General features: G+C 41.5%; 1 protein-coding gene across 3 annotated transcripts in view; it reads right to left on the reverse strand.

Moving 5' to 3' along the window:
• LOC115154927 (G protein pathway suppressor 2) overlaps window positions 1-22,417 on the reverse strand; it is a 41,969-nt gene that overhangs the window by 14,205 nt on the left and 5,347 nt on the right. For all 3 annotated transcript variants that reach the window (XM_029701646.1, XM_029701647.1, XM_029701645.1), the window contains exons 3-11: window positions 16,192-16,301; window positions 15,988-16,100; window positions 15,573-15,658; window positions 15,391-15,470; window positions 13,291-13,468; window positions 12,887-12,970; window positions 6,658-6,734; window positions 6,323-6,418; window positions 5,956-6,039 (exon numbers count right to left, since the gene is read on the reverse strand). In XM_029701646.1, the coding sequence (XP_029557506.1) occupies window positions 5,956-6,039; window positions 6,323-6,418; window positions 6,658-6,734; window positions 12,887-12,970; window positions 13,291-13,468; window positions 15,391-15,470; window positions 15,573-15,658; window positions 15,988-16,100; window positions 16,192-16,301 (908 nt within the window). The remainder of the gene's footprint in view (window positions 1-5,955; window positions 6,040-6,322; window positions 6,419-6,657; window positions 6,735-12,886; window positions 12,971-13,290; window positions 13,469-15,390; window positions 15,471-15,572; window positions 15,659-15,987; window positions 16,101-16,191; window positions 16,302-22,417) is intronic.

The following is a 22,417-nucleotide window of genomic DNA, read 5'->3' on the forward strand; positions in this document are numbered from 1 at the left end:
ACTGGCCAACAAGCTATGCATAATGATCAATTAGCCGATATAGCTACTACTGAATCTGAAACCGTGGAATTATCAGAACCCAAATGAAATAAAGAACCTTGCACCACTGATTGTAAATCCACATCAAGCCAGATTGAACCCTTTCTAAAAGAATGAACTACTCTTCTCAACAGAGGAAGCCACCTCGCTGGGAGCCCAAATCTCTTTCAAAGAACTCAAAAGAGCATTGGATAGCATGAATGAAGGCAAATCACCTGGATGAGATGGTATTCCCCCGAGGTCAATTTAACAGTTTGGAATCAATTAGGTCCACTACTGCTCGGAATTATTAACACAGCCGTTCACAAACGTTCATTTGGAAGAGATGTGAATACAGCACAAATTTCACTTACATTTTTTTTAAAGCATCGCGCCCAGTGTTCTCTATCGCCCCCTATCTTCGATAAACACCTATTAAAGTTTTTCAAAATGTTATCCTCCCATTTCGAGATTTACTACACAAATTGGTCTACAAGGACGAAAGCAGGTTTGCTAAAAAAAACATTTATCCTCTGCAACCTCCGACTATTACACATCTTAAATGCTTCATATGAAACAACATCTCCTTGGGCTGTTATATCTCTCAATGCAGAAAAATATTTTGATAGACTAGATTAGTCATATCTTTGGTGTCTTGGAACATACAGTACCAGTCAAACGTTTGGACACAACTACTCATTCAAGGGTTTTTATTTTTACTATTTTATACATTGTGGAATAATAGTGAAGACATCAAAACTATGAAATAACACATGAAATAATGTATTAACCAAAACAAGTGTTATACAAATCCAAATATATCTTATATTTGAGATTCTTCAAAGTAGCCACCCTTGCCTTGAAGCCAGCGTTGCAGACTTGGCATTCTCTCAACCAGCTTCATGAGGTAGTCACCTGGAATGCATTTCAATTCACAGGTGTGCCTTGTTAAAAGTTCATTTGTGGAAATTCTTTCCTTCTTAATGCGTTTGAGCCAATCAGTTGTGTAGTGACAAGGTAGGGGTGGTATACAGAAGATAGCCCTATTTGGTAAAAGACCAAGTCTATATTATGGCAAGAACAGCTCAAATAAGCAAGGAGAAATGACAGTCCATCATTACTTTAAGACATGAAGGTCAGTCAATGCGGAACATTTCAAGAACTTTCAACGTTTCTTCATGTGCAGTCACAAAAACGTGCTGATGAAACGGGCTCTCATGAGGACCGCCACAGGAAAGGAAGACCCAGAGTTACCTCTGCTACAGAGGATAAGTTCATTAGAGTTAACTGCAGCTCAGATTGCAGCCCAAATAAATGCTTCAGAGTTCAAGTAACAGACACATCTCAACATCAACTTAAGTGGAGACTGTGTGAAATAAGGCTTTCATGGTTGAATTGTTGCAAAACCAATACTAGAGGACACCAATAAGAAGAAGAGACCTGCTTGGGCCAAGAAACACGAGCAATGGACATTAAACCGGTGGAAATATGTCCTTTTGTCTGATGAGTCCAAATTGGAGATTTTTGGACAATGACCCAAAACACACCTCCAGGCTGTGTAAGGGATATTTGACCAAGAAGGAGAGTGATGGAGTGCTGCACTAGATGACCTGGCCTCCACAATCACCTGACCTCAACCCAATTGAGATGGTTTGGGATGAGTTGGACCGCAGAGTGAAGGAAATGCAGCCAGCTCAGTATATGTGGAAATTCCTTCAACACTGTTGGAAAAGCATTCCTCATGAAGCTGGTTGAGAGAATGCCAAAATGGTGCAAAGCTGTCATCAAGGCAAAGGGTGGCTACTTTGAAGAATCTAAAATATATTTTGATTTGTTGAACAGTTTTTTGTTTACTTCATGATTCCATATGTGTTATTTCATAGTGTTGATGTCTACACTATTATTCTACATTGTAGAAAATAGTGAAAAATTCATAAAAACCCTTGAATGAGTAGGTTTCCAAAATGTTGATTGGTACTTTGTGAATTGGCTCCAATTTCATTAATATGATTAAAATTCTATATGCCAATCCCTCAGCCATAGTTATAACAGGTAATATCTGCACTGCTCCTTTTAGAATCACTAGAAGCAGCAGACAAGGTGAGAGAGGTGCTATTATTATTATTATTATCATCCATGGTCCCCTGGCCTAGACAATTCGTCAAATCGAAAGTAACACCAATTTCATTATATGCGGATGACATTTTACTCTCTCTGTTAATCACCCTCGAACACATTGAAAATCCTAGATTAATTTTATAACTTGAGATGAAGCTGAATTTCAGTGCATTTGGGAAGTTCAGACCCCTTCACTTTTTCCACGTTTTGTTACAATTTTTATTTTTGCAAATGTATTAAAAACGACATAAGCATTCAGAACATTTACTCAGTACTTTGTTGAAGCACCTTTGGCAGCTATTACAGCCTCAAGTCTTCTTGGGTATGCTGCTACAAGCTTGGCACACCAGTATTTGGGGAGTTTCTCCCATTCTTCCCTACAGATCCTCTCAAGCTTTGTCAGGTTGGATGGGGAGCGTCGCTGCACAGCTATTTTCAACTATCTCCAGAGATGTTCGACCGGGTTCAGGTCCGGGCCACTCAAGGACATTCAGAGAATTGTCCCGAAGCCACTCTTGCATCATCTTGGCTGGGTGCTTAGTGTTGCTGGCTTGTTGGAAGGTGAACCTTTGTCCCAGTCTGAGGTCCAGAACGCTCTGGAGCAGCAAGATCTCTCTGTACTTTGCTCTGTTCATCTTTCCCTCAACCCTGACTAGTCTCCCAGTCCCTGCCGCTGAAAAACATCCCCATAGCATGATGCTGCCACCACCATGCTTCTCCGTAGGGATGGTATTGGCCAGGTGATGAGCGGTGCCTGGTTTCCTCCAGACGTGACGCTTGGCATTCAGGCCAAAATGTTTGATCTGGGTTTCATCAGACCAGAGAATCCTGTTTCTCATGGTCTGAGAGTCCTTTAGATGCCTTTTGGCAAACTCCAAGCGGGCTGTCATGTGCCTTTTACTGAGTAGTGGCTTCCGTCTGGCCACTCTACCATAAAGGCCTGATTGGTGGAGTGCTGCAGAGACGGTTGTCCTTCTGGAAGGTTCTCCCATCTCCACAGAGGAACTCTGGAGCTCTGTCAGAATGACCATCGAGTTCTTGGTCACCTCCCTGAATAAGGCACTTCTCTCCCAATTGCTCAGTTTAGCCGGGTGGCCAGCTCTAGGAAGAGTCCTGGTGGTTCCAAACTTTATCCTTTTAAAAATGATGGAGGCCACTGTGTTCTTGGGGACCTTCAATGCTACACAAACGTTTTGGTACCCTTCCCCAGATCTGTGCCTCGACAGAATCCTGTCTTGGAGCTCTATGGACAATTCCTTCGACATCATGGCTTGGTTTTTGCTCTGACGTGCACTGTACACACACACACAGGTGTGTACTTTCCAAATCATGACAAATCAATCGAATTTACCACAGGTGGAGTCCAATCAAGTTGTAGAAACATCTCAAGGATGATCAATGGAAACAGGATGCACCTGAGCTCAGATGAGGCTCATAGCAAAGGATCTGAATACTTATGAAAATATGGTATTTCTGTTATTGTTTTTTTATACATTTGCAAAAATGTCTAAACCTGTTTTGGCTTTGTCATTATGGGGTAGTGTGTGTAGATTGATGAGGATTTTTAATTGAATCCATTTTAGAATAAGGCTGTAAGGTAACAAAACGTGGGAAAAGTGAAGGGGTCTGAATACTTTCCGAATGCAACGTAAATACACATTTGATTAAAAGAAATCTATATATATTTTTCATTCGCTATAGAAATTAATGTAAAAACTTAAATGGAGAGGAAATCGCGATAACAGACGACACAGTCTCAACCTTAGCCTACATAACATCCTAAAGCATAAAAAAAAACATCAAGAAAGAATAACGTAACCTAGGTTAGCACATGTGAATAGAATTTTAGTATGGTTACGCTAATCGTCTATTGTGATAATAACTGATAATGATTGGCGCTGGTGAGTAAATACTTGACCATACGATGACGCGGTTCTTTCAACATCAACGGAATTGTTTGAAACGGAGAGATATTTGTAAGCCAATGTAATTGTACATTTGCAGAGCTTTTCCAGAATGGATTAATTTCGCTGCGGTTTTGTTTTGCATGGTGTGTGTATTGGTCCAGTTCTAACACTCTTTGGTGAAATTAGAAATAGAAGATAACCGCAGACTGCTTACCTTCAAACTGACCACTTGTTGGGGATTTAAAAAAATCTGTATTGTCTTGAGAAATGTATGAGCTGGTTGATTGAAACAAACTATTTTCAGAGTAACCCGGGTAATAATATGAGTTGAGTTTCTTTGACCTGATTAAATGTATCCACACATTTACAGTTAACCGTCTGGTCTGTGCAGTGTACCTCATGTGCCAATGACTGCTATTTCTGTATTACTGTATTGACTTTATTGTAGGTGAGGTGAATTCTGGATTTGTCTCTCTCAAACCACTGGATGAGGTCTATTAGGCTCTTTGCATGTTAAGCAATTAGAGAAAGTTGCTTCTGCAAACCCTCAGAGTTAACCAACAACTTCTCCACTCTTTAAGAGATCTGCTTCTCCGCCTCCACAAAGCGTGAGGAAAAGCGCAGGTACTCTGAATGATATCCGACAGCTTTGTACCACGTACCCACATCGGGTTTTACATGGCTCGGGAGGAAGCTGTGTCACCAGAGGGGAACATGTTTCTGTAATGGGTCTCTGAGATGCTCTTTCTATCTAAGCTTTCTGCCTGGGAAATGTTTGAAGATTTTATTGATGAGTTTGCCAGATATTGCTGGCAAGAGCCACAGCATGGGTATTTCCAGTCAAACGCAACAATTTGCTAACAACCCCCACAGAATGTAATTGCATGAATTCACCATGCATCTTGAATTGTCTGACACCAATCCAGTTACCTTTTTAAAATCAACCTCAAAATATTGTAGACATTGTTTTAATACTTCCAGACAGTGTTGAATAGTGCACTCCCTATAAATACACTATCAGCCAGAACAACTTTTCAATCTTCACCCAGCTCTCCTTGCAAGACAAACAAAATATGAACATATTGTCAGTTGATTCGTCCGTTATTATTGACATGTTTTCAGTTTTTTGACAAGATGTTTTCGTTCCTCTTCGTGTTCTGTGGCTACCTTTGGTAGATGTAGACTCCTGAGTTGGCTACTTGTAGGGACTGTGCCTCTGTTTTTCACATGTTTATTAATGAATGCGCGCATTTCGGGGTTATCAACTTTTCTAGAGGGATGTTGGCACTTGCAAAACCCTCCACCATATCCTCCAGGACCTCCCACCTGACTAAACAATCTTGGCCAGTAGTCCTAGAATTCTTATGAGACAGCGTAATGTTATTTCAGATGTCTGTCTATCCTGTCTTTCTGTTTATGAGCTAATGCTAAGTTGCGTGTTTTGCTGAATATATTGTCGTCATCGGCAAAGAGCGTCCCTGTGGAGTATTGGCGCGTACTTTTTCTTAAAGCTATATTCAAATTTTGGAACTTTTCTTTCTCCTTCTATGGTTGGTTTCATTGACTCTCCATTTTAACTGCCCCTTTTTTATACCCTCCGATGACCAGAAATTGAGTCAGTTGGAGAGGATCAGTTTGAGCAAAGTGAGGTGCAGAATCACTGATCTACAAAAAGAGTTCCTTGACAAAAAATGTATTCGCAGAACTACGCCTCCCCTGGATCAGGCGAACCCCCGCAAAACACACGCGTACAACCAGCCATTGATTGATTGGAAACAGCTTGTGTCAAATATAATTTCCTAGAATTTTCTGACCGCTGCCTCACTAGCAGAATAAGGCTGGAAATACCGGTAAAAGCACAATGCTACATATCATCAACCAAAACTCCAGGCCCTAGTGATAGGATACTCACTGGGTGAGCCTGCTGTGGAGGAGTTCCATGAGTAAAGCTTCCTGGAGAGGCCGGACGGGGGGGATGGGTGTATGGCAAGCCAGACTATTCACACAGAACAGGAGGAGCAAGAAAGGAAGACATGATGTTATGAATTGATAAGGATAACTGACTTTGTGGTGTGTGTAATGCCAGAGGGAAGAGAGTAGTACATACAGCAGGGTTGCGTTCATTAGGCACCAAATGGAAGAAAACTGAGTGAAATGGAAAGGTACTAACTACACCTGTCCAATAAGAAACACTTGTTTCGTTTCTCATTGCAAAACATTGCTACTTTTGTCCTAATGAACACGACCCAGGACAGGTGGGTAAAGACGGTTGACCTTACCTTGGCAGGAGGGATCTGCACTGTGAGGGAGGGGGTAGGCAGCAGGCCTGCAGCACTGGCATGAAGAGCCTGAGGGTGCATGGACCGTAGAGCACTCTGAAACCACCACAAAAACACAGCAGACAAAGATTAACGGACAGATACGTGTGAGTTAACCACAGATGACCCGTCCACAAACAGACACAGTACACTGCTTGTGATCAACCTCTTAAAAAAGGTTTGTTTGAACACTGTTTTATAACACTTAACACCATATTATTTAAATTGTGTGCAATGCAGCTTTTCCACTCTATAAGTGGAATGTAAATGTCTATAAAGGGGCCCAACGAACTTACAGAGTCAGTGAAGCCAGATTGTTGATTGGCATGTTCCAGTTGCTTCTGTAGAGGGATCCCAGCACTAGGGATAAATCCTGGTGACAAAATACAGAATATGTTTAAAAGAGAAAAATGGAGTGAAGCAAGAAAAGTGAGTAGTAGTTTAGACAGAGCATGCGACCAACTTTATTTCCTCACCATCCTGGTACCGTCCGGAAGTGCAATTTCAACTGTCCCAAACTGATCTTGAACCGTCCCAAAATTAAAATTCGTTTAAAAAAAAAAATGTTTTGATATGCCAAGATGGGTCTAGGTCATTTGCAGTGCTTTTAAATTAATTGGTGTATTTCTGAGACAGAGAGAGTCTACATCAACTTCATTTGTTAAGAAAAAACCTTTTTGCATCTTAAATGAAAACAGACAAACATCCATTACATTACTAATAATTACAATTTATTAACTGAACATGCTAACCACATGTATACAATATATCTAAGAGAGAACAAACAATGTTATTGTGAACTGGTTACTGAACAAACTTAAGAGACATTACATTCCACCAGCAGCTGCCCCATTAAACAGCATAACACAACAACATACAATAAAGAACAGTGTGTGCGTGTGTTCCCCAGCCTTCACTTTCTCCGCTTCACCCTCCCTCTTCAGTCAGTGAAGAATGGTCACCTTGACCTTATTGAGCGCCACCACCTGCTTACAGCCAGGGACTAAAATGTACTTTTTGGTACACCAGCCACTGTGGCAGGTATTCAGATTTTTACCAGCCCAGATAAAATGTAATCTCTAAAATTACACCAACAAAACATAAAAAATAAAAAAAAACAGATGAGCATGCTTTGTAATGTTTCTAAAACAATACATGTATTAGTAGTATGAAGTAGTGTGTTATATTGTTTAATTTCATAAAACACTTTGTGACCTAAGTCTTTTAAACAGAGACTTAACATTTTACCGTGGTAATGTATGTTTTCGCCTGTGAGATTGAGATTCTGACTGGTATCCACATTGCTTCTCCCTAGCAGTTGAAACTCAAACATTGAAAAATAACCTAGCTGGTGAACAAAACTATGTAATTAGCCAAGGAACACAAGGACAAAGTCTCACTTCAGTAGACTTCCGTTTCAATTCAATTAAAACAAACTTTAATGCCTGTGCGCTGCGCTTCTAAAAATGAATCGGTCACTCAGCTCTTCCCGTGTGCATGCACAGCCCCCAGTCAGGCAGTGTTGTAGAGCAAGGCAGAAATATATTGCAAATTTTCCAGTGTGCATTCGGTTCAGGTCAGGGACATCCAGCCATAGCCTCAGCTCTGGGCCGGCGGGCACGCAGACAGGCTGAGAGAGTACAATGTGTATTCTAATAGGCCTATTTGCCCAACATTGGAATGATATTCTAATACACAATAATAATTACATATGCGATGCCTAGCCAGCCATATCATTGTTTGAAACCTGGACGTTTTACATAGCCTACAGCCAAAATCTGATCATAGAAAAAAGCAAAGATTTCCTGATTTGCCATTGAAACCCGCATTTCTTCTTCTACTGTCCAAAGGCAGGAAGGCACAATCCTATTGTTGCATCTTCATTTATTCCCTCTTTGTAAATTTCTACTATTATATCCATCTCTGTCGCATTATAAGAATCGCTGGCATCAGGTGCGCGTTTGAGAAGGGTGTTTTCCCACAATAGCGTTTTGGAATATTCACGTACATGGACGAGACGAGTGAACACATTGCTGCACTTAAGTGAATTATTCATAGTTTATCAACTTTAAGCTAAATATTGTGGTCCGTTTCATCAGCCTCATCTTTGTGTTGAATTTTTTTTCTGGCCTATAGTCCCACAACTGTCCGAACGTCTGTTTTGAACCGTCCCAGACATATTTATCGTCCCCGAGATGACAGGACGCCCTTAATTTCGAGCCGAGTCTAGGGCTGTTAGTCTTGGAATTTGAGGTTAAGGTAATTGGCCAGGCCAATGTACATGTCACCAACATAACCGTTGGGGGGGGGAGGATTAGGCATATCAGACTCAAAAGAGAGGTGGCTTTTCTCTGCAACTTTACTATTATCATTACACTTCGTTATTATTATTCAAGTTATTACCTCGAAATATTAATCTAGTATACAAATTAAGAAATGTCCGAATGGAGAGGAATTCCGCAAAAATATAGATTCAAATTTTGACGCACTAAACCACTCACATCAAGTCCATCGCGTTTTTCCCTCCACTTTTCCAAACAATTCGCATAACGTCACCAATGCTTCTGCGATCATTCTGTGGCAATACTTTGTTCAAAGTAGCTAGAGGACACAGTAACTAGAGAAAATTCATATACTACTGGAAAAATAATACTACTGAAAATATTATGATATAGGCTATGCATCCTGTAGGATGAATCATGAAAAGAGCTTGGCTACGTTTCATTCAGTTGCACCACATTTAATAAGAGAAGAAACGCATAACCTGCACCTGTCGTCATTCCCTGCACATATGCTGACTCTGCAACAAGACATAGAAAACAACAACCTATCTGATTAAAGAGATGAAGTCCAGACAGGCTTGGCCTATTTTAGTAAACTGTATGAATGGACATAAGGAATTAGTGAACTCATACATGCACACCACCCACCTAAAAGGACCCATCAATCGAGCTGTCTGCACCGCATCTCATTCAGACGCATAAGCAAATCACATTTGTCCTTTCCCAAAGACATTAAAAATCAAATCCTTTCTGTGGGATTTTTAAAAAAAGTCTACATTACAGGACAATGCTAAAACAACGTAGCCCATCATAAATTGAAGAGGAAAGTTAAGGGGGATATAGACAGCTGTGATAGGCATGAAGATGAAATTGATAACCATTAGAAAAAGTAAAACACATGCATGCAGCCTGTCCATAGCCCAATGATCAGCCTGTCCATAGCCCAATGATCAGCCTGTCCATAGCCCAAATGATAAGCCGTTGATCCATTTTATTGAAGCAATGGGTGGTTATGTTGACACTACATTTTAATTTGAGTGCTTTATTTAAATCTGCGCAACCACTTATTGAGAAAGGTAAACTCCGGAGGATATTTTTTTCCTCTGTCTTTTAGGGCCGCCTAGATTTACTTTAGCAGGCCTATAACGTATAGCCTAATGCTGTATATAGGCTATACAAATAATGTATTAATAAATCAATTCACTTCAAACTTACACATCTGTCTTCTTCACGGTTCCCTTCCACTGGCCCATCTCATCCCCCTCTCTCCAGCTCTTGAACGAGCAATATAATTTGTAACTTATTTCAAGCAATTTCTAAAACTAATAGGCCTATTCGAGAAGAGAAGCACTGATCAATCGTCTTGCTTGCTGAACGGCTATAAAATAGGCAACAGCGTTGGCAATGAACTGGTGAGAAAAGTGTATGTAGCCTAGGTCTGGTGTGACATGATCACATTGAATTGATACATTGCTTAACTGATGCATTGCAAACGTTAAAAAAAAAAGTCTGAGAAATTAATTTGTATATGAATTCACACAATGAACTCAAAGACCTGTCAGAGGCAGTATCTCTGATAACAAATTCTATTGGTCAACAGATTATTTTCGCATTCAAAAAGACACAAATCTAACCTGTTCCGGATAAATAATTGACGGATTGTGGCAGGAAGATATTTCGCAATTCGTGTGAACGGCATCATAAACAAGACGTGCACGTATTTTTTTTTTTCTTCCAAATTATTCGGACGAAAATAACAGACTTGGTGAGAAATGGCCTTTAACAAGATTAAATTATGATTGGAGCGTTTGATTTTCATTAGAGATAAAGCCTAGACAGACTACTTTAACCTGTCTGGGCTAGGGGGCAGTATTTTCACGGCCGGATGAAAAACATACCCAATTTAAACAGGTTACTACTCTGGCCCAGAAACTAGAATATGCATATTATTAGTAGATTTGGATAGAAACCACTATGAAGTTTCTAAAACTGTTTGAATTGTGTCTGTGAGTATAACAGAACTCATATGGCTGGCAAAAACCTGAGAAAAATCCAAGCAGGAAGTGAAAAGTCTGAGAATTGTAGTTCTTCTTTTGATTCTCTATCGAAGCTACAGTGTCTGTGGGGTGACGTTGCACTTCCTAAGGCTTCCATTGGCTGTCTGAAGCCTTCAGAAAGTGGTTTGAGCATTTTCCTGTCACTGGGCAGATAATAGGAGCTCAGTTACTGAGTGGTCTGCCTGGCAACAAAGGGATTGGATATGCGCGAGCACGCCGTTCCTTCTTTTTCTTCTTGAATGAATATGCTATTGTCCGGTTGGAATATTATCGCAATTTTACGTTAAAAATACCATAAAGTTGATTTTAAACAGCGTTTGACATGCTTCTAAGTACGGTAATGGAACATTTTGACTTTTCGTCTCTCGTTCCGCGCTCGCGTTATGCCTTTGGAAAAGTGATCTGTACGCACGAACAAAACGGAGGTATTTGTACATAAATATGGATTATTTCAAACAAAAACAACATTTCTTGTGGAAGTAGCAGTCCTGGGACTGCATTATGACGAAGATCAGCAAAGGTAAGAGAATATTTCGAATATTAATTCTGAGTTTAGGTTGCCCCGGACTTGGCGGGTGTCTGAATAGCACACCGTGATGGCTGAGCTATGTACTCAGAATATTGAAAAATGTGCTTTCTCCGTAAAGCTATTTTAAAATCTGACACAGCGGTTGCATCCAGGAGTAATCTATCTATAATTCTTAAAATAATTGTTATATATTTTGTCAACGTTTATAAGTATTTTTGTAAATTGATGTGCACATTCACCGGACGTTTTGGTGGGAATACATTTTCTGAACGTCACGCGCCAATGTAAAATGCTGTTTTTGGATATAAATATGAACTTTATCGAACAAAACATACATGTATTGTGTAACATAATGTCCTAGGAGTGTCATCTGATGAAGATCGTCAAAGGTTAGTGCTTCATTTAGCTGTGTTTTGGGTTTTATTGACACATGTCCTTGCTTGGAAAATGACTGTGTGATTATTTTGGGCTATGTACTCTCCTAACACAATCTATTGTTTTGCTTTCGCTGTAAAGCCTTTTTGAAATCGGACAATGTGGTTAGATTAACGAGAAGTTTATCTTTAAAATGGTGTAAAATAGTTGTATGTTTGAGAAAGTTGAATTATGACATTTTGTTGTTTTTGAATTTTCCGCCCTGATATTTCACTGGCTGTGTCCCGCAGGTAGCGTCCCACCTAGCCCATAGAAGTTAAGAAACCTTCTGAATGGACATATAAGCCTATAAAGAGAAATCAGCGAACTCACAATCGCACAACCATGTAAAAGGACCTGTCAATCAAAGCAACCAGCTTATGTCAGAAACAAGAGCAAAAAAAATTCATTTTCTTAAAACATATGAAAAAACCTAGGACTACCTTATTCGTTCCGAAAGTAGGCTATAAGATCATGAATTGACAAGGAAAGTATGAAGGGGAGACAACCAGGCGAAACTGACAATCATTAACATAGAAACAAATACACGCAACACAGCCTATTTATCAGCGTTGATTAGTCTATAAATTAAGAGAAGATTACATATCAAATGATACCATGCCAGGTTGGATAGGATTTGCGCACTGTCCATTTGAATCATTAGCACATTATAGGGCCTCAGAGCCAGAACAAACTTGTCAACTGCTGTTGAATAATTAATGAAGTCAGACACATCCAACCTGTTTTTTAAAGACAGATTTATTTATTTACTAATCCACACAAACTATTTTTTTTTTTTACTGAAGTGCCATAGCATATAGGCTAGCACTTCTCCACCCCCATGCATCTAGCGGATTAGCTGCTCGAGCATCAAACGACAGTTGGAAAAAGGAGGAGACGTAGACAGACTAAGTGAGCAAATCAAATGCTTATGATCATTAGTAAACACTCCCGCTATTAGGTCAAGTTTATCTACATCAAAAAGTTTATTAAAAAGTTAATACAAATAAATGTAGGCCTATTTAAACGGTTTTGGAGGTTGTTTAATTTTCATGGCGGACATCATCCATAACCATCAGTTACATGGTTATTCAATTACTGACAAGAGTCCTAGTGCAGTCAGTACACCAAGCCATCCCAGCGCCTTTACGCATAAACGTTCTTAAACATACTGTTCCACAATCACAACAGGGCCTACAACAAAATAGATTTTAGTAGACACAGACACACAGGTGTAAGGTACCTGGCTGAGAGGTAAAGTGGCTGTGTACAGCGTAGCCCTGCTGTTGTTGAGGCAGGTACTGCATGGCTTGGAAGGCTGAGGCACCTGGACACAGAGGGGACATAGCGATGGGTTTATGAATGAAGGACGCACAAACATTAGGGTTCTCATTCTCATAATAACCTCAACATAGTCACCTTGAAAAACATAATACCTAAAGTTTCAACGCCTGTTCCCAGATCCGTTTGTGCCATCTTGACAACTCCATTGATCATTGTCAAACATGCTTGGCATTACAATGACCATAGGAGTGGGCAAGACAACAGATCTGGGAGCAGGCTACCCGACAAATGATTTGCTTTATCATCTCACATAGACAACACGTCTCTGAAATAACAATTACATTTAAAATTCAAAGCGGTTACCTCTGAGCTGTGAGCTGCTGGCGTAACTAACAGGGACAGACTGGCTGGGGGCGAAGGGAGTGGCGTGCTGTGCCTGGGTGAGCTGGCCGTAGGGGCCATGGGCTGCCTGGCTGGCTGCATACTGCCCATGCTCCAAGCCTCCGGAGCTCATCCCTGGCTGGCTCTGGTAGTGACGCCCCTGTCGAACAACATACAGGACACGTTTTCAAACATTCACTGTACCGTAATTGCATATATTATAGTTATTACATTACATTCAAGCCTGAACTAAATAAAATAATTATAGAACAATTAAGTACAACAACTAGGGCATCTTGTGTCCCCAATGGTCATTCCTCAAGTCACTGAAGTTCTAATTATAATCAACAGGAACAAGTGCCTGCTGCATACACTGACTAAGGTGCTTGAGGCCAAACCCTAAGAACCCCATTTCTACACTGAACAAAAATATTAAAAAACGCAACATTTAACAGTTTCAAAGATTTTACTGAGTTACAGGTCATATAAGGAAATCAGTCAATTGAAATAAATTCATTAGGCCCTAATCTATGGATTTCACATGACTGGGAATACAGCCATAGTGTCCTTGTGGCTATCAAAAACATGGAGTTCCGGTATATACAATGTAAATGATAAGAAAAGCTCATATTTCATTTTGAAAACATACACACACTCCTTCACTCAAACGCTCATGCACACATACACGTCGTGGCGATAAGTCTGCCATGAATGGAGTAATGTCACAACGCCTGTGGGCTTCAAGAATGTACATACTGTTAACAGATGTGCTGGGATATCTTTAAAAAAAAGTAGGGGCGTGGATCAGAAAACCAGTCATTATCTAGTGTGACCACTATTTGTCTCATGCGGCGCAGCACATCTCCTTTGCATAGAGTTGATCAGGCTGTTGATTGTGGCCTGTGGAATGTTGTCCCGCTCTTCTTCAATGGCAGTGCGAAGTTACTGGATATTGGCGGGAACTGGAACCCACTGTCATACACGGCGGTACAGAGCATCCCAAACATGCTCAATGTGTGACATGTCTGGTTAGTATGCAGGCCACGGAAGAACTGGGACATTTTCAGCTTCCAGGAGTATGTACAGATCCTTGCGACATGGGGCTATGCATTTTCATGCTTAAACTTCAGGTGATAGCAGGGCATGAACGGCACGACAATGGGCCTCAGGATCTTGTCACGGTATCTCTGTGCATTCAAATTGCCATTGATAAAATGCAATTGTGTTCGTTGTTAGAAGTTTATGCCTGCCCATTCCATAACACCACCTACACCATGGGGCACTCTGTTTACAATGTTGACATCAGGAAAGCGCTCGCCCAAACGACACCATACATATTGTCTGCCATCTGCCCGGTACAGTTAAATGCGGGATTCATCCATGAAGAGCACACTTCTCCAGCATGCCAGTGGACATCGAACGTGGGCATTTGCCCACTGAAGTCGGTTACAACACCGAACTGCAGTCAGGCCAAGACCCTGGTAAGGATGTCAAGCTCGCAGATGAGCTTCCCTGAAACAGTTTATGACAGTTTGTGCAGAAGTTCTTTGTTTGTGCAAACCCAGTTTCATCAGCTGTCCGGGTGGCTGGTCTCAGATGATCCCACAGGTGAAGAAGGCAGATGTGGAGGTCCTGGGCTGGCGTGGTTACACGTGGTCTGCCAAATTCTCAAAAACGATGTTGGAGGCGGCTTATGGAAGATAAATTAATATAAAATTCTCTGGCAACAGCTCTGGTGGACATTCCTGCAGTCAGCATGCCAATTGTACGCTCCCTCAACTTGAGACATCTGTGACATTGTGTTTTGTAACAAAACCTTTAAATTGTACCCAGCACAAGGTGCACCTGTGTAATGATCATCCTTTTCAATCAGCTTCTTAATATGTCACATCTGTCAGGTGGATGGATTATTTTGGCAAAGGAGAAACACTCACTAACAGGGAAGTAAACACATTTCTGCACAAAATAGAGAGAAATATGCTTTTTGTGCGTATGGAACATTTCTGAGATCTTTTATTTCAGGTCATGAAACATGGGACCAACACTTTACATGCGTTTATATTAAGAAGTCCGCTCACTCACCGGAAGGACAGGGGACTGGAACAGCTGTTTACTGCGTTCTCCTAGCAGAGCAGCAGAGCGGCCGTGACTCACTTGACCCGCTGATCATTGATATAGAGAGGAAGGAGACAGAGAGAAAGATAATACACAGTTTGTGTGTATTAACAATCAAACTTGTGCTACATGAAATCAATGTGAATTACCTTGCATGCTGAGCAGGTGTTGTCCTGAGTGGGAGTGGATAGCCATGCTGGGCTGGTACGTAGAAGATGTCAGGGTTGTCATATCACTACAGGAAAACAATCATGTCCATGGTCACACACTAGCAGTCAGTAGTAACAATGTGTGTGTATGGTAACAATGTTAATGCTAATCTATCAGCAAATAGGACTGAATCTCACATCAAAAGCCAATAACATAAGTAGGTTGCTTGGGAATGTTTGGATGTGTTAGCCTGGTGGTCCCAGATATGTATGCGCTGTCTGTATGATGTCAACAACAACAACCACCATAGATGTGGTCAAGACAGCACATACAGATCTGGGACCACAAGGCTAAGGACAAGTGATTTTTGTAAGACCTCCAGAAAGCTCTTTCAAGAGCCGGTAGAGCCTTTACCTCTGTTCTTTCCTCCGTCTCTTCTCCTCCTCATGGAGCACTTTCTTCAACTGGAGGAAGAGTTGGTGTTTCTCCTCTTGTAGCCCCTGTAGCTTCTCCCCCATCTTCATGATCTAAGGCAGAGAGAGGGGGACAAACAAAGAGGAGTTGAATAAGAGAAATAGAAAGAGGCAGGCACTGGTCAATGTAAAAATCTCAACGCACCTGCTCTTTTGTCTCATCTAAAGACATTCTCTCCTCCACCTCTTTCTTCCTCTTCCTTTCTTCCTCCTCCTTCTGCTTCTGCTCCATCATTTTGTCTACTTCTTCTTCCTCTGTGGCACAAGGTTGGATGAGGGGGTTTACAGGACAGGAGTTGGAATCAATGACCACGTTCACATGCACACCAATATCCTGTTATTATTCGGGATACTCAAGTATTTTGTTTTTGAGTTGGCGCATATAAACCTCATATCCCGTTTACAAAAGCTTATATCCCAGTTATGAGAAACCCGGATAAGATGCCTGGTATATGCTAATCTAAGACGGGATACTGTGGCATGTAAACATCTATGCCCGTTTACTGTTGTTTTTTCTGTCTGTGCAGGCTTAGTTTTGCATATCATAGGTGTTGTGTGATGTTTTAATCGGATTGCCAAACAAATCACTTCAAAAAGTAGCATACCTGCGCAGTTCGATCCAGCATAATAACTTAGCCTATTAGAATTAATTTACAATAATTTACTACTGGCTACTTTCACCCCTAATTTAGACAATTCTAATTCTGTTTATAATTCCCGAAATCTGGTAGGCCATATTATAATTTCAGAAATTTGGTAGGCCATTTGTTTGTCATAACTTTTTGCCCCAGAAGACTAAATGAAAGTAGTGCGCACCAAAATAATGTCTTACATTGACAGAATGAAGGAATTAGTAATCTAGTTAACACCAGTAAAGTTGTCTGTTTCGTTTAGGGACCAGGGAGAAAACACAATAACTCCAAAACAGTAGAAAGATTGGTCCTGTGTGAAATCAAATCAAATTTTAGTCACATGCGCAGAATACAACAGTGAAATGCTTACTTACGAGCCCCTAACCAACAATGCAGTTTAAAAAAAATACGGATAAGAAATAAAAGTAACAAGTAATTAAAGAGCAGCGGTAAAATAACAATAGCGAGACTATATACAGGAGGGTACCGGTACAGAGTCAATGTGCGGGGGCACCGGTTAGTTGAGGTAATATGTAAATGTAGGTAGAGTTATTAAAGTGACTATGCAAAGATAATAACAGAGTAGCAGCGGCGTAAAAGAGGGGGGGCAATCAAATAGTCTGAGTAGGCATTTGATTAGGTGTTCAGGAGTCTTAAGGCTTGGGGTAGGGGCTGTTTAGAAGCCTCTCGGACCCAGAATTGGCGCTCAGGTACCGCTTGCCGTGCAGTAGTAGCGAGAACAGTCTATGACTAGGGTGGCTGGAGTCTTAATATTTTTTTAGGGCCTTCCTCTGACACCGCCTGGTATAGAGGTCCTGGATGGCAGGAAGCTTGGCCCCAGTGATGTACTGGGCCGATCGCACTACCCTCCGCAGAGCCTTGCGGTCGAAGGCCGAGCAGTTGCCATACCAGGCAGTGGTGCAACCAGTCAGGATGCTCTTGATAGTGCAGCTGTAGAACATTGAGGATCTGAGGAACCATGCCAAATCTTTTCAGTCTTCTGAGGGGGAATAGGTTTTGTCATGCCCTCTTCACGACTGTCTTGGTGTGCTTGGACCATGTTAGTTTGTTGGTGATGTGAACACCCAAGGAACTTGAAGCTCTCAACCTGCTCCACTGCAGCCCCGTTGATGAGAATGAGGGAGTGCTCAATCCTATTTTTCCTGTAGTCCACAATCAGGAATACCTGGGATAGGATAAAGTAATCCTTCTAACCCCCCCCCCCCCTTAAAAGATTTAGATGCACTATTGTAAAGTGGTTGTTCCACTGGATATCATAAGGTGAATGCACCAATTTGTAAGTCGCTCTGGATAAGAGCGTCTGCTAAATGACTTAAATGTAAATGTTAAATGTAAATCATCTCCTTTGTCTTGATCACGTTGAGGGAGAGACTGTTGTCCTGGCACCAAATGGCCAGGTCTGTGACCTCCTCCCAATAGGCGGTCTCGTCGTTGATCAGGCCTACCACTGTTGTGTCGTCTGCAAACTTAATGATGGTGTTGGGAGTCGTGCATGGCAGTGCAGTCATGAGTGAACAGGGAGTACAGGAGAGGACTGAGCACGCACCCCTGAGGGGCCCCTGTGTTACCTACCCTTACCACCTGGGGGCGGTCCGTCAGGAAGTCCAGGATCCAGTTGCAGAGGGAGGTGTTAAGTCCCAGGGTCCTTAGCGTATTGATGAGCTTTGAGGGCACAACGTTGTTAACCTGTTAGGGCTAGGGGGCAGTATTTACACGGCCGGATAAAAAACGTACCCGATTTAATCTGGTTACTACTCCTACCCAGTAACTAGAATATGCATATAATTATGGCTTTGGATAGAAAACACCCTAAAGTTTCTAAAACTGTTTGAATGGTGTATGTGAGTATAACAGAACTCATATGGCAGGCAAAAACCTGAGAAGATTCCTTACAGGAAGTGCCCTCTCTGACAAGATCTTGTTCTTCTTGTCTCTGTTTATTGAAGACTGAGGATCTTTGCTGTAACGTGACACTTCCTACGGCTCCCATAGGCTCTCAGAGCCCGGGAAAAAGCTGAATGATATCGAGGCAGCCCCAGGCTGAAACACATTTGCGCTTTTGGCAAGTGGCCAATAAGAGGATAATGAGCTTAGGCGCGTGCACGAGTCGACCCCGTGCTTTATTTTCTTTCGTCTATTTACCTAAACGCAGATTCCCGGTCGGAATATTATCGCTTTTTTACGAGAAAAATGGCAAAAAAATTGATTTTAAACAGCGGTTGACATGCTTCGAAGTACGGTAATGGAATATTTAGAATTGCGCCGTGCTCGTGACCCTTATTTACCCTTTCGGATAGTGTCTTGAACGCACGAACAAAACGCCGCTGTTTGGATATAACAATGGATTATTTGGGACCAAACCAACATTTGTTATTGAAGTAGAAGTCCTGGGAGTGCATTCTGACGAAGAACACCAAAGGTAATCAAACTTTTCTAATAGTAAATTGGAGTTTGGTGAAGGCTAAACTTGCTGGGTGTCTAAATAGCTAGCCCTGTGATGCCGGGCTATCTACTTAGAATATTGCAAAATGTGCTTTCACCAAAAAGCTATTTTAAAATCGGACATCGAGCGCATAGAGGAGTTCTGTATCTATAATTCTTAAAATAATTGTTATGTTTTTTGTGAACGTTTATCGTGAGTAATTTAGTAAATTGTTAGTAAATTCGCCGGAAGATTGCGGGGGGAATGCTAGTTCTGAACGTCACATGCTAATGAAAAAAGCTGGTTTTTGATATAAATATGAACTTGATTGAACAAAACATGCATGTATTGTATAACATAATGTCCTAGGTGTGTCATCTGATGAAGATCATCAAAGGTAATAATCTAATAATCTAATGTTTTGCTTTCGTTGTAAAGCCTTTTTGAAATCGGACAGTGTGGTTAGATTAACGAGAGTCTTGTCTTTAAAATGCTGTAAAATAGTCATATGTTTGAGAAATTGAAGTAATAGCATTTCTAAGGTATTTGAATAACGCGCCACAGGATTCCACTGGCTGTTACGTAGGTGGGACCATTTGGTGCCACCTACCCTAGAGAGGTTAAACTCTGAGCTGTTGTCAATGAATAGCATTCTCACATAGGTGTTCCTTTTGTCCAGGTGGGAAAGGGCAGTGTGGAGTGCAATAGAGATACTATCATCTGTGGATCTGTTGCGGCAGTACGCAAATTGGAGTGGGTCAAGGGTTTCTGGGATAATTGTGTTGACGTGAGCCATGACCAGCCTTTCAAAGCCTTGTGAATGTTGACCTGTTTAAAGGTCTTACTCACATCGGCTGCAGCGAGCGTGATCACAGTTTTCCAGAACAGCTGGTGCTCTCATGCACGTTTCAGTGTTATTTGCCTCGAAGTAAGCATAGAAGTAGTTTAGCTCGTCTGGTAGGCTCATGTCACTGGGCAGCTCTTGGCTGTGCTTCCCTTTATAGTCTAATGGTTTGCAAGCCCTGCCACATTCGACGAGCGTCAGAGCCGGTGTAGTACGATTCGATTTTAGTCCTGTATTGACGCTTTGCCCGTTTGATGATTCGTCGGAGGGCATAGCGGGATTTCTTATAAACTTCCGGGTTAGAGTCCCACTCCTTGAAAGCGGCAGCTCTAGCCTTTAGCTCAGTGAAGATGTTGCCTGTAATCCATGGCTTCTGGTTGGGGTAGGTACGTACGGTCACTGTGGTGACGAGGTCATCGATGCGCTTATTGATGAAGCCATTGACTGATATGGTGTACTCCTCAATGACATCAGAGGAATCCCGGAACATATTCCTGTCTGTGCTAGCAAAACAGTCCTGTAGCTTAGCATCTGCTTCGTCTGACCTCTTATTGATCTAGTCACTGGTGCTTCCTGCTTTAAATTTTTGCTTGTAAGCAGGAATCAGAAGGATAGAATTATTGTCAGATTTGCCAAATGGAGGGCGAGGGAGAGCTTTGTACGCGTCTGTGTGTGTGGAGTAAAGGTGGTCCAGAGTTTTTTTCCCCCTCTGGTTGCACATTAAACATGCTGATAGAAATTTGGTAAAACGGATTTAAGTTTCCCTGCATTAAAGTCCGCAGCTACTAGGAGCGCCGCCTCTGGTTGAGCGTTTTCTTGTTTGCTTATTGCGTAATACAGCTCATTCCATGCTGTCTTAGTGCCAGCCTCTGACTGTGGTAGTATGTAAACAGCTATGAAAAATACAGATAAACTCTCTAGGTATATAGTGTGGTCTACAGTTTATCATGAGATACTCTACCTCATGCGAGCAATAGCTCAAGACTTCCTTAGATATCGTGCACCAGCTGTTTTTTACAAAAATACATAGTCCTCCGCCCCTTGTCTTACCAGACGCCGCTGTTCTACAGACGCCGCTGTTCTATCCTGACGGTGCAGCGTATAACCAGCTAGCTGTATGTTGATGGTGTCGATAAGATATTACAGTTTTGAATGTCCCATTGGTAGTTTAATCTTCCGCGTAGGTCTTATATTTTATTGTCCAAAGACTGCACGTTAGCTAACAGAATGGAAAGAAGTGGGGGTTTATTCGATCGTCTACGAATTCTCAGAAGGCAGCCTGCCCTCCAGACCATTTTTCTTAGCCTCCTCTTCACGCAAATTACAGGGATCTGGGCCTGTTCCCGAGAAAGCAGTATATCGTTAGCGTCGGCCTCGTTAAAGGAAAAAAATGGATTCTATCAGTCCGTTGTGAGTAATTACTGTCCTGATGTCCAGAAGTTATTTTTGGTCATGAGAGACGAGACTGTAGTGGCAACATTATGTACAAAATAAGTAAAAAAATAAGATGCAAATAAACAAACAAAAAAACACAATCGGTTGGGGGCACATAAAACATCTGCCTTCTTCTCCAGCGCCATTTTACCAAATGTCTAGTGTCATCAGTTTGACCGGTTTTAAGGAAATGAAAAGCTGAGAAAATGACCACACTTTTCTGATAAGACTTCAGTTCCTCATGGGTGCATATTTTATGTGGCTGAAATACTGCATGCTTGCATAACAGTGTCAAAGACAACACATACAGTGAGGGAAAAAAGTATTTGATCCCCTGCTGATTTTGTACATTTGCCCACTGACAAAGAAATGATCAGTCTATAATTTTAACGGTAGGTTTATTTGAACAGAGACAGAATAACAACAAAAAAATCCTGAAAAACGCATGTCAAAAATGTTATAAATTGATTTGCATTTTAATGAGGTAAATAAGTATTTGATCCCCTCTCAATCAGAAAGATTTCTGGCTCCCAGGTGTCTTTTATACAGGTAACGAGCTGAGATTAGGAGCACACTCTTAAAGGGAGTGCTCCTAATCTCAGCTTGTTACCTGTATAAAAGACACCTGTCCACAGAAGCAATCAATAAATCAGATTCCAAACTTTCCACCATGGCCAAGACCAAATAGCTCTCCAAGGATGTCAGGGAAAAGATTGTAGACCTACACAAGGCTGGAATGGGCTACAAGACCATTGCCAAGCAGCTTGGTGAGAAGGTGACAACAGTTGCTGCGATTATTCACAAATGGAAGAAACACAAAAGAACTGTCAATCTCCCTCGGCCTGGGGCTCCATGCAAGATCTCACCTCGTGGAGTTGCAATGATCATGAGAACGGTGAGGAATCAGCCCAGAACTACTCGGGAGGATCTTGTCAATGATCTCAAGGCAGCTGGGACCATAGTCACCAAGGAAACAATTGGTAACACACTACGCCGTGAAGGACTGAAATCCTGCAGC

This window comes from Salmo trutta, chromosome 19 (assembly GCF_901001165.1).
Source record: "Salmo trutta chromosome 19, fSalTru1.1, whole genome shotgun sequence".
NCBI lineage: Eukaryota > Metazoa > Chordata > Actinopteri > Salmoniformes > Salmonidae > Salmo > Salmo trutta.